The sequence below is a fragment of the Chlorocebus sabaeus genome, chromosome 13, assembly GCF_047675955.1.
Source record: "Chlorocebus sabaeus isolate Y175 chromosome 13, mChlSab1.0.hap1, whole genome shotgun sequence".
NCBI classification, from domain to species: domain Eukaryota; kingdom Metazoa; phylum Chordata; class Mammalia; order Primates; family Cercopithecidae; genus Chlorocebus; species Chlorocebus sabaeus.
Genome location: NC_132916.1, coordinates 78,945,170 through 78,957,890, shown reverse-complemented (window position 1 = coordinate 78,957,890; position 12,721 = coordinate 78,945,170). Strand labels below are relative to the sequence as shown.

General features: G+C 50.5%; 1 protein-coding gene across 2 annotated transcripts; it reads left to right on the top strand.

Moving 5' to 3' along the window:
• The first annotated feature begins 5,167 nt into the window (after positions 1 to 5,167).
• On the top strand, positions 5,168 to 12,606 carry LOC103240146 (UL-16 binding protein 5). 2 transcript variants are annotated; one of them, XM_073022568.1, is made up of 5 exons: positions 5,168 to 6,262; positions 9,374 to 9,637; positions 9,961 to 10,131; positions 10,785 to 10,995; positions 12,256 to 12,606. In XM_073022568.1, the coding sequence occupies exons 1-5, from the start codon at positions 6,178 to 6,180 to the stop codon at positions 12,422 to 12,424; spliced, it is 900 nt and encodes a 299-aa protein (XP_072878669.1). In that variant the 5' UTR covers positions 5,168 to 6,177; the 3' UTR covers positions 12,425 to 12,606. The 2 variants fall into 2 exon arrangements, with proteins under 2 accessions (XP_072878669.1, XP_072878668.1); XM_073022567.1 differs by having other exon boundaries at positions 9,850 to 10,131.
• Positions 12,607 to 12,721: the final 115 nt, after the last annotated feature.

The window sequence follows — 12,721 nt, the reverse complement described above, 5'->3', positions numbered from 1 at the left end:
CCCTTTGAAAACCAGAACAAAACAAGGATACCCTCTCTCACCACTCCTATTCAATTTAGTGTTGGGAGTTCTGGCTAGGGAAAACAGGTAAAAGAAAGAATTAAATGGTATTCAATTAGGAAAACAGGAAGTCAAATTGTCTCTGTTTGCAGATGACATTATTGTATATTAAGGAAACCCCATTATCTCAATCCAAAATCTCCTTAAGCTGATAAGCAACTTCAGTGAAGTCTCAGGATACAAAATAAATGTGCAAAAATCACAAGTATTCCTTACACCAATAATAGTCAAACAGAGAGCCAAATCATGAGTGAACTCCCATTCACAATTGCTACAAAGAGAATAAAATACCTAGGAATCCAACTTACAAGGGATATGAAGGACCTCTTCAAAGAGAACTACAAACCACTGCTCAACTAAATAAAAGAGGACACAAACAAATGGAAGAGCTTTCCATACTCATGGATAGGAAATCGTGAAAATGGCCATACTGCCCAAGGTAATTTATAGATTCAATGCTGTTCCTGTCAAGCTACCACTGACTTTCTTCACAGAATTGGAAAAAACTACTTTAAACTTCATATGGAACCAAAAAAGAGCCCTCAGAGCCAAGACAATCCTAAGCAAAAAGAACAAAGCTGGAGGCATCATGCTACCTGACTTCAAACTATACTACAAGGCTACAGTAACCAAAACAGTATGGTACTGGTACCAAAACAGATATATAGACAATGGAACAGAACAGAGGCCTCAGAAATAACACTACACAACTACAACCATCTGATCTTTGATCTGACAAAAACAAGCAATGGGGAAAGGATTCCCTATTTAATAAATGGTGCTGGGAAAACTGGCTAGTCATATGTAGAAAGTTGAAACTGGATCCCTTCCTTACACCATATACAAAAATTGACTCAAGATGGATTAAAGACTTAAATGTTAGACCTAACACCATAAAAACCCTAGAAGAAAGCCTAGGCAATACCATTCAGGATATAGGCATGGGCAAAGACTTCATGACTAAAACACTAAGAGCAATGGCAATAAAAGCCAAAATAGACAAACGTGATCTAACTAAACTAAAGAGCTTCTGCACAGCAAAAGAAACTATCATCAGAGTGAACAGGCAACCTACAGAATGGGAGAAAATCTTTGCAATCTACCCATCTGACAAAGGGCTAATATCCAGAATCTACAAAGAACTTAAACAAATTTACAAGAAAAAAAAAAGAACTCCATCAAAAAGTGGGCAAAGGATATGAACAGACACTTCTCAAAAGAAGACATTTATGCAGCCAACAGACATACGAAAAAATGCTCATCATCACTGGTCATCAGAGAAATGCAAATGAAAACCATAATGAGACACCATCTCACACCAGTTAGAATGGCAATCATTAAAAGGTCAGGAAACAACAGATGCTGGAGAGGATATGGAGAAAGAGGAATGCTTTCACACTGTTGGTGGGAGTGTAAATTAGTTCAACCATTGTGGAAGATAGTGTGGCGATTCCTCAAGGATCTAGAACTAGAAATACCATTTGATCCAGCAATCCCATTACTGGGTATATACCGAAAGGATTATAAATCACACTACTGTAAAGACACATGCACACTTATGTTTATTGTGGCACTATTCACAATAGCAAAAAGTTGTCCATCAATGATAGACTGGATTAAGAAAATGTGGCACATATACAACACAGAATACTACACAGCCATAAAAAAAGGATGCACGGACATGGATGAAGCTGGAAATGATCATTCTAAGCAAACTGTCAAAGGACAGAAAACCAGACACTGCATGTTTTCACTCGTAGGTGGGGGTTGAACAACGAGGACACATGAACACAGGGCGGGGACCATCACACACTGGGGCCTGTTGTGGGGTGAGGGGCTGGGGGAGGGATAGCATTAGGAGAAATACCTAATGTAAATGATGAGTTGATGGGTGCAGCAAACCAACATGGCACATGTATACTTATGTAACAAACCTGCACGTTGTGCACATGTACCCTAGAACTTAAAGTATAATTTTAAAAAATTATTTAAAAATTAAAAATAAACAAATAAATTTTTAAAAATAAAATAAAAATCATATATCGGTAAGGAACTGGTATTCTGAATATATAATATTGCAATGCAATATAATTGCAATTATATATATTATATATATAATATATAATGTTGCAACTCAACATTATAAAGTGAAATAACCCAATTTAAATATATGCAATGAATTTGAATAGACATTTCTCCAAAGTAAGACAGGTATACTACACGGTGGTCACAAAAGGAGAAAATTTTAGGGAGCAGTTTCAGATGACTAGCACAAGAAATCTGTTGAAACATCTGCAGAGGCTCTGGGCTGATAAGATGCTGAAAAACAGCGTGTGGATCAAGCTGGCTAAGAATGAGTGGACCCAACGTGGCCCTGCATTTGACCCAGATTTCATCCAGGACCTCATTACATGCTGATTAACATACTAAACACACACCAGCCAGCTCCCGAGCAGTTCTGACAACACTTATATTTGGTGTAAAAATGCAGGGCACCACAGTTCTGAGAAATCTCAACCTTCTTCCAGGAATTTTCATGAATATTCCACTCCTTGGTTAAAGAAACCCAGAAAGGTGGCAGCCCCAAACCCCCTTGTACCTGCCTGTCTCTTGGGTCCTCCCGCACTCCCTTTACTTGAGTGTATACTTTTCCTTTTACAATAAATCTCCGTCCTTTCTCTATTTCCTACTGGTTCTTGAATTCATTTCCCCGGCAGTGTCAACGGTCTGGACACTGGCTGGAGTGGAGGTCCCACTTGCGTTTGGGGACCTCCCCTTGCCCACTGGCATCAGAAGAAAAATGCAAATGGCAGCGAGCCCAGGAAAAGGTGTTCAGTGTTCACAGCCCTCAGGGAAATGCCAATCGCACCCACAAGGGGACGCCTCATCCGGTTGAAATGGCTGACCCAAAATATGGTGAGGGTGGAGCTGTTGGGGCCTGCATTCCTTACAGGACAGAGAGCAGAAGAAAGAGAGTCGGTGGAGTGTGGGGACTGTGCGCGTGTTACCCTCTCTCCATTTTCGTGGTGGAGGTTTCTCATTATTCTCCAGCCCTACCTGCTTCCTTCCTCTCCCTTTCTCCCGCCCTCCCTCCAATCCTTCTTTTCCACCCATCCTAAGGTTTTCTCCGCCTCACGACGTCATACTAGGGCCCCCCAGCCCAGTGGAGAAACCAGCAGCCCCTGGAAGCCCCTGCCCGACCCTGGACACTCAGGACCTAGTGCGTCCCGGGCGCCCTCCCGCAGCAGCCCCAGGGCAAGGAGGATGGGGGGGTCCTCGCAGGGGCCACACTGTCGGAGCCCCCACGGATCCGAGCGGGACGGTGACGTCTCCACACTGAGCCGGTGGCAAAGTCCCCGTAAGGATGAAGGGGGAATCTCATGCTCTTCACCCCACCAGGCCCCGCATTTCCTGGCTCCTCCTGCCTCAGGAACCGCCTGTCCCTTGCCGCCACCTAAAACAGTTTCGTCGTCCCGAGGCTCTGGACCTGGAAGCCCAGGGGCATCGTCCGGCAGCGGGGCACCCATTGCGCGATCTCCGATAGCCAGGACTCAGGCCCGGAACTCCAGGACAGCGGGCGCCCTGGGAGGAGCGCACAGAACCTTACCAAGGCTGAGGTCCTGTCCAGCTCTAGAGGGTTTAGCAAATTCAGGTCTGTTTCAGACTGTGTCTCTGGTCATAAGGAACCCCCACGGTGCGTGGTGTGCAGACAGCAGGAGCTCAGGCATGTGCCGTCCTGACATTTGGGTGGGGCAGCAGATTGGTGGTTCCAGATGCTGTGTGTCAAGGAGAAGGAGATTCCATCTACTGGAGAAGAGTAAAAGAACTGGATGTAGCCCCAGGAAGGAGAGGCTGCCAAGGACTGTGACTACTCAGGGGAAAATGCTGTAGTCAATTCCCAGGAACAGTGCCTGGGTCACAGTCTTTAAGGCAGAGGCTGACTGAAGAACTGTCTACCAGTAGGAGGACAGGCCTTTGGGAACCCTCTGAGAATACAGCTCAGTCCTGGGGCAATGCCCCTGCTATCTGGCCTCCTGCACACTCCAGATCTTGACTCTGCCTGGAGCAGAGCTGACTTGGAGACAGGAGTTGCTCCTGGAGTTCCAAGGTCACTGCTGAACTGGACCAGGAGTGGATGGGGTGGGGCAGGGACAGGCCCATTCAGAGCTTTGGGTGCAGCTCCCAGGGTGAGAAGAGGCTGAGAGAGAAGGGGAAAGGAGGATGTTGCCTGAGTGGCTGGGGGCAGAGTGGGACTCAGGGGCTCTGTCCAGTAGTCACCTTAAACTAAGCCCTCTCCAGCTGCCAGGGGCCACTGGGACCCTCATCTCTCTCTGGCTTCTGCCACCACTTCCAGATGCCCTCATGATGATTAAGACAAGGATACAATTGGGGTTTCTTTTTGAGGATGGCTGCAGGGACCAGCCAGGGACTGAGCAGAGGTGTGGGTGCAGCCATGGATTTGAGTATGATTCACCACAGATGGGTGTGCTGCAAAGTGAGCCCCACACATACACAGACCCCTCCTTCACCTCCTGCTCCCAAGGGAAACACAATTGATCACATTCTGGTTGAGCAACAGTGGGTCACTAGGGCTTTTTTCCGTCAAAAGTTGTAAACGGATCTAGTATATTCTCAAAGACCTCGTGCTTCTAGTAGAGAAGCAAAGAAATGTGTGAGCAATTGTCACACGGGGAGATCCGGATACGCTCCGTCACTGTGGATCCAGGCCTCAGGGAGCAGGAGGGTGTTCTTTCTTGTGAGAAGATGAGGGACACACATGGGAGGGGGTATTTGTGTCCAGCTTTGAAGGATGGCTGGTCCTTGCCCAGGGGGAACAGGCCCAAAGCAAGCGCTGGCAGTTGGGAGCCATGGGGAGCTTTCACTTGAAGCTGCTCTGCTGAGTCTCCTGGGCCATCCCCACACCTGGTGGGGCGCTGTTCTAAGGGGAGCTGAGGGCCCATCTCTCTGATGTGCTTTCTAAATCAGCAAGGTGTCTCAGGTTGTGATTTTAGAGACAAGGTTTTCAGTGCTGTCCTCGATTTTAATGAGCAGAGTCTTTTTGCCAATCCGCATTGGGTAGATCCCAGCAAGACATATATTTTTAAGATAATTTTTAAAGCTGTTTAAGTTTGGTAAAAGCGTAGAACATAAAATTTACTATCTTAACCAGTTGTTTAGTGTACAATACGTCCTTTGAAGCCTCTGAAAACCTGGTGCTTCTGTAATATAATCTAGCCCCGGGCCAGGCGCGGTGGCTCACCCCTGTAATCCCAGCACTTTGAGAGGCCAAGTCGGGCTGATCGCGTAAGCCCAGGAGTCCAAAACCAGCCTGGGCAACACAGTGAAACCCCGTCTCCACTAAAATACAAAACTTAACCGGGCTTGGTGGCGCGCACCTGTGGTCCCAGCTACTTGCGAGGCTGAAGCAGGAGAATCGTTTGAATTCGCGAGGCAGAGGTTGCAGTGAACCGAGATCGCGCCGCTGCACTCCAGCCTGGGCGGCAGAGTGAGACTGTCACGAAGAAAAAAAAGAAAAAAAAAGAAAAGAAAGAAAAACCAACCAACCAAACAAACCTAGCCCAGGCTATAACGACGTCCACTCGGGATTTGGGATGGGGCCGCGGGGATGGGACTGAGCTTGGGTCTGCGCACAGGACGGGGAAGGGGGCATTCTGCAACGCAGGGAGAGGGAAAGTGGGTGTCACAGGTCCAGGCCAGGAAAGGGAGACCCTGTCGCGGCTGAACACTTCTGTGCGTTTTCTTCACCTTTCTGTGCATCGGTATCCACATTGGGTTAATACAAAATGAAGTGATGATTACATGAGGGTGTCATGGAAAGAAGCCTTTGACGGGACTGGTCCGGGACAGGCAGGGCGGAGTCTGACTGGCCGGCGCAGGCTGCAGTAGGAAGTGGGGTAGGCTTAGTTGAACGACTTGGCTGAGAGACACCTGATTGGCTAGACGCGCGATGATGGGGCGTGTTTCCTCCGAGGGGCGGGTCAGAACGCTTGTTAGACTGGCGAGTGTCTTTAATGCTGCATTCAGACAGCCTGAGAGCCGCCAGGTGATCCAAGGGCTGGTCTCCGAGTCTGCAGTCCTCTGCAATCCAATTTCCCAATGGCAGCGGCCGCCAGCCCCGCGTTCCTTCTACGCCTCCTGCTTCTGTTCCTGCTGTCCGTCTGGTGCCGGACGGGGCGGGCCGGTGAGCTCGCGGATGGAGCCCAAGCGGGGCGGGGGCTAAATGTGGGGGGCTGTGGGCTGCGGGCTTCAGAGGAGGGGAGGTTTCTGGAAGGACCCGTGCGATCTCCCCGGACTGCGCCCCCACTCAGTTCCCCTTCGCGTCTCCTTCCCGCTGGATCCGCTCCCGGAGGCTACTTATCCTCCGAGGGGAGGAGCCGGTCAGAGAGGAGGCTAGATTCCTTTTCCCGCCCGGGAGAGTGGAGGGCCAGAGGGCTGCAGAGGGCGAGGTGGGGCGGGGATCCCTCGTGCAGCCTGGCAGTCCCACCCGCCCTCGGGAAGGAGAAACCAGAGCCCCCGGAACTCGAGCTGGGGTCAGGACAGGGTTAATAGGTGTTCCACAAGGACACAATCACAGACACCCCCACCAGCCACCAGCCCGCTCTGCTCTCACCCGCTCTCCACCACACAAACCCTCCAGCACCCCCAGGGATGCGTGCCCTGGAATTTTTCCCTGCACTTTCCTGCAGACACTCATCTGCACCCAGGGGCTCAGCAGACACTTCCCACCCTCCCCTCACCATCCACTGCAACCACCCAGGTCATATCCTTTTACTCCCCACCTCAATCCAGCTGGTCACCCCAGAGGTCTCCCCATCCATGAAGGGGCCCTCATTACCTCCTGCACCACGTGGCACCTTCTCCCTCTGGCCTGAGGACACACCCCAGCAAACACACCCCAAGCTCCCCACAGAACCTGTGCAGAGGGGATGTGAAGCACCATTCCCTCCAAGAGACCCTGGGAACTCTGGTGAGTAGAGGCGCCCACTTCTGCCCTTGGGGCCCAGACTCGCCTGTTCTTCCTAGTGGGGAGCCGCGTCGTAGAGAATAGTTACTGTGTAGACAGGGATCAGCAAAACCTTTCTAGAAAGGGAAGAAGGATGCCCTGTGATCTTTGCAGGCCTTGGGTTCTCCGCCTCTGTGTCCAGTCCTGTCCCTTTGTAGAACAACAGCAGGCAATGGCAACCTGCAAATGAAAGGGGACCAGATTCGGACCCTGTCCCAGTTTACTGACCCTAGATGAAGGGATTACAGTGTCCCAGTGAATAGTGTCCCATCCCCTAGGGTGTCATCTCCAAGTGGTGTCTCAGGTGTCAGTTGGAGAGTAGAAGGTGGTCCTACTCTGCCTGTGGCTTCTGGGTGGTGTGGATGTGATGGGAGTGAGGGTCCCATGGTTCAGGGTCTACTCTCCCCTCCTTTGCTGCTGAGTGGCATCTATGGTCCACCAGGGCCATCAGCGACCTTCCCTGAAACCTGAGGTATGAGCTGAGGGTGAGAGGGTGCAGCCATGTTGTGTCCTGGGGAACGGGGCCAACTGCTTGTGCAGCTTCTTAGTTCCCGGTGACCCTGCTTCTGCCCATCCCAGGAGAACCACCTGCGTCTTCTCACTGCTGGGCCTATCTTCCTAATGACCTAGAGGGTGAGGAGCCCACCTGTAATGGGCAGCTCTGAGGCTCCATGGTCACGGCCCTTCCATGGCTAAAGGCCCCATCTCTGCCAAGGCCCAGAACTCTACAGGAGACACTTTCTAATGTTGAGATTTCCTTCCTGTGAGTGGCATTGCCTTGTCTCTGAACATTCACACGGAATCTATGTTGTGATTGTCCAATTAGACATTGTAACCACATGTACCTCTAGGACCTTAGGGGGTCTTGGGTCACTGGGCACTTAAGGCAGGTCCAGCCTTGCTCATCATTCATGGATTGTCTATGGCTGCTTTTGAGCTTCAACAGCAGAGTTGAGTAGTTGGAATGGAGAATATATTCCCTATACACCTTTATATATTTACAAAATTGCCCTTCACGGCAAACTCTAGTGGCCATAAATACGTTTGGAGAAGCCCACAAAGAATCATTGCACTTGCTGCAGAGTTAAAGGGTCTGTCCTCACTGGAAACTAGGTGTCTTCTTCCAGTTATGAGTTCAGGCTCTGAGAAGTGGCTTAATTCTGCAAATTGGGCAAAGCAGCCTTGTTCTTGATGGACTGGCTGCTTTCAGCCTCCTGGTCATCCATCATTTGTTTTATCACTGTTCGTTGTGATTATTTAAATCCAGCAGTATTCAGATTAGGTTTCTATCTCTTCTGGATCTTGGACCCCTTTGTTCTATGAGCCATGGGCAAAGCTTTGTATGGCTGAGGTCACCAACTGACATTGCAACTTCTCTAATCATTTTCATCATGGAACCCTCCTTGCTCCTGACAGTTGATACCTCCACCTGGAATCTGTTATTTCAGGATTTTTCATCCTGTTACTACTGGGAGCCCATTTCAGGAACAGCATCTCCTACACCCATCCATGGCTTTCAGCAATAGGCATCCCTCCGCTTCATCCCATTCTGGTGTCTTCTTATGGGGCCTTCTTTATATACCAGGTAAACAGGAGTCCTCCAGGCTTCCCATGAGCACAGCGGATGGAAATTGTTCTGGATTTTCACACTCAGAGCACTCCAGCATGGGCCCTTCTCTGAGCCTGTGGTCCCTCCCTCTAATACTTGCCTTAGATTTTCAGATTTTCTATTTCTTGCTGCATGGACCATCTCTTTATCCAAGGTTTCAGGAAGGCATCCTCATAGCAGATGAGCACCATCAGCAGGGGCTTTGCCAACATGTTAAATCCTGTGACCATGACAATTAACTCTTCTTTATCCAACTGATTTCCATCCTCAGTCCATCCCACCATGCACCAGCATCCTCAGGGGCAGCCCCCACACCCTCTCCTACCTCCTGCAGTCCACATGGGCTGCTGCTGAAGATCCTCTGCCAAACAGGCCCCTCCTCCTCTAGCAGTCCTGGCACCTCTCATGTGTTGACCAATGTGGACAGAGGGGCAGTGGGACATGTCTGGGGACATGTGGTTTCTCAGCAGGCAGAGACCTCCTCCTCCTCCTCCTCCTCCCTGTCATCATGGAATTGGGGAGCACTTGGCTTAATCTTGTGGACACCACAGTTCTGGAGGGGGCACTCTTTGCTGGGCCAGCCCAGCTCTCCAGAGGCATCCTCTTATTGTCACGGTGTGGAGGAGGGGTACCTAGGGGTATTTTTCTCCCCACCCAGCCCCACCTGCCTTTCTCCACAGACCCTCACTCTCTTTGCTATGACATCACCATCATCCCTAAGTTCAGACCTGGACCACAGTGGTGTGCGGTTCAAGGCCAGGTGGACAAAAAGACTTTTCTTCACTATGACTGTGGCAACAAGACAGTCACACCCGTCAGTACCCTGGGGAAGAAACTAAATGTCACAAAGGCCTGGAAAGCACAGAACCCAGTACTGAGAGAAGTGGTGGACACGCTCACCCAGCAGCTGCTTGACATTGAGCTGGAGAATTACACACCCAGGGGTAAGTTTCAGATGGCCAGATACAGTGGTAGGTTAGAGGCATTTATAGTTTTCATGTAAAAATACAAATAGGAAGGTCCTATCACCCCTTAAGAGGTCTAGAGGCGAGGCCAGGATGTGGCAGAGAGAGTAAGACCAGGAAATTGTAAGGCAGACAGGATGGGGGCTCAACATGTGTCAAGACCAGAGCTGATCTCTCTCTGATGGGGGCAGAACCCCTCACCCTGCAGGCCCGGATGTCTTGTGAACAGAAAGCTGAAGGACACAGCAGTGGATCTTGGCAGTTCGGTTTTGATGGACAGGTCTTCCTCCTCTTTGACTCAGAGAACAGAATGTGGACAACGGTTCATCCTGGAGCCAGAAAGATGAAAGAAAAGTGGGAGAATGACAAGGATGTGACCATGTCCTTCCATTACATCTCAATGGGAGACTGCACAAGATGGCTTGGGGACTTCTTGACGGGCGTGGACAGAACCCTGGAGCCAAGTGCAGGAGGTAACAGAAGAAAGAAACGGGGATCTCGAATGAGATCAGAAACGGTGATCTCGAGAAACTAGTTCTTGAGTTCAGCTTCAGTCATCCCAGTGTACACGTTTATGTTAAAATGACCCCCTCATGGGGCGCTCCTCCTGGGGGTGCTGGCGTGCCTGTGCTCTCCCATCCTCCTCTCCCTTCTCCCTCCTGACTCCTCTTTCTCACTGCACATGCTTCTGCTCCCTGCGCTGTGGATTTCTCACCAACCTCGAAGCTGCGGGTGTCAGTTTTCAGACTTTTCTCCTTAGTGTTCCCTCTTGAGAATCACTTTTCCTTTCCTCTCTCTGGTCTATTTCTGGAAATCCATCAAAACCTCCTCCAAGGCCAGCCCAGAGACCCTCCCCTCCCCGACCCTGGAGTATCACCTTCTCTTCCACCACAGCAGGAGGGTGGGCTGTGCTGTCACCTTGCTTCCCTCAGCAGCTGTGTGAGCTCCCTGAGGACAGGGACACCCCCTCCCTTCCTACCCCAGGAACTGTCCCAGGGGCTGCCCCATAGCAGGAGGGCACAAAACCTCTGCCTTCCAGGATGACCTGGGTCAGCAGGAGCTGAGGAGGCATCTCCTCAGATTTGAGGCCTGGACAAGGGTTGTCACTCTTGTGTTTCCATTTCAGCACCACCCACCATGTCCTCAGGTGCAGCTCAACTCAGGGCCACGGCCACCACCCTCATTCTTTGCTGCCTCCTCATCATGTGCCTCCTCATGTGCTCCAGGCACAGCCCAACCCACAGCCATGGCCATCACCCTCAGTCCCTGGAGCCTCCTCCTCATCCTCCCCTGCTTCATCCTACCTGGCTGCAGAAGAGAGTCCTTTGGAGTGACAGGTATGGGGCAGAATTGGGAGTGGAGCAAGGGGCAGGTGGGTGAGGAGGGAGGACGGGGATGGAGAATTCCCCAAGTCCCGCCCCTCCGCATGGCTGAGACCTTCTCATCCTGACATGAGACAGGTGAATGAGACCCTGTGTTGCTTGTTGGAAATGACCTGGGCAGCTCTGCCCTGAGTTCTGATGGATTCTCACCATCAGAGTCCAGAGGGAAAGGCGGGGTGGTGCCATACCAAGGCTCAGGGTCTGTTGAGCTTGAGAGGGCTTAGCAAGTTCAGGCCTGATTCAGAACAGGTTCCTACTCGGGAAGGGTATGTGGCCTGCAGGCAGCAGGAATTCAGACATGGGCAGTCCTCTTAATTGGGTTAGGTGCATCGTGGTAGCTTTACATGAGGTGTGACAAGGGAAGGGGGATTTCATCCCTGAGGCTGAGAGAGAGATGTGTGGGCGGCAGGTAACCCAGGTGCCGAGGCAAGAGACTGAAGGCACAAGCTGTTCCAGTATAATAAAGAAAATACTTAAAATAAGAATAGTTGTATTAGACATAGAATATAGGCATGATAATATATGAATATTATAAATCATTAGTTTGTAGCATTACTCTTTTTTCCAATGTTATAATAATCTCTGTTCTACAATTATAACCTAGGAAAAACCAGGGCAAACAGAGATAGGAGCTGAAGGGACACGGTGAGAAGTGACCAGAAGACAAGAGTGTGAGCCCTCTGTCATGCCCGGACAGGGCCAGTAGACAGCTCCTTGGTCTAGCGGTAACGGTAGTGCCTGGGAAGGCACCTGTTACTTAGCAGACCTTGGTCTAGCGGTAGCGCCAGTGCCTGGGAAGGCACCTGTTACTTAGCAGACCTTGGTCTAGCGGTAGCGCCAGTGCCTGGGAAGGCACCTGTTACTTAGCAGACCTTGGTCTAGTGGTAGCACCAGTGCCTGGGAAGGTACCTGTTACTTAGCAGACCAGGAAAGGGAGTCTCCCTTTCCCTGGGGGAGTTAGAGAACACTCTGCTCCACCACCTCTTGTGGAAGGCCAAACATCAGTCAAGCCAGCCCGCAGCCATCCAGAGGCCTAAATGTCTCCCTGTGATGCTGTGCTTCAGGGTCATGCTCCTAGTCCGCTTTCATGGTCCACCCTGTACACCTGGCTCCGCCTTCTAGATAACAGTAGCAGAATTAGTGAAAGTGTTAAAGTCCAAGAAATACATAGAAGAAATAATGACATAAGCTGTCGTCTCTCTCTCTCCACTTCAGCTACCAAATAGGGAAGGGCCCCTTGTCCGGTGGACACGTGACTTGCGTGACCTTACCCATCATTGGAGACGACTCACACTCCTTACCCTGCCCTCTTGCCTTGTACACAATAAATCACGGCGCGGCCAGGCATTCGGGGCCACTACCAGTCTCCGCATCTTGGTGGTAGTCGTCCCGTGGGCCCAGCTGTCTTTTTTTTCTCCTTGTCTTGTGTCTTTATTTCTACGATCTCTCATCTCCGCACACGAAGAGAAAAACCCACAGGCCCTGTAGGGCTGGTCCCTACAGATATAGGTGTAATCCCAGGAGGAGGGGGCTGGGAGAGCCGTGGTATACCTAACTGAAAAGGAGGGGGTGCAGAGCTGCCCTCCCACAGAAAGTGGCTTGGATTCCAGGAATTAAGGTGGAAGGCAAAGAGTAGAGGCTACTCATGAAAAGGTTTTTTAAAAAGTCAGTCCCATGGGCC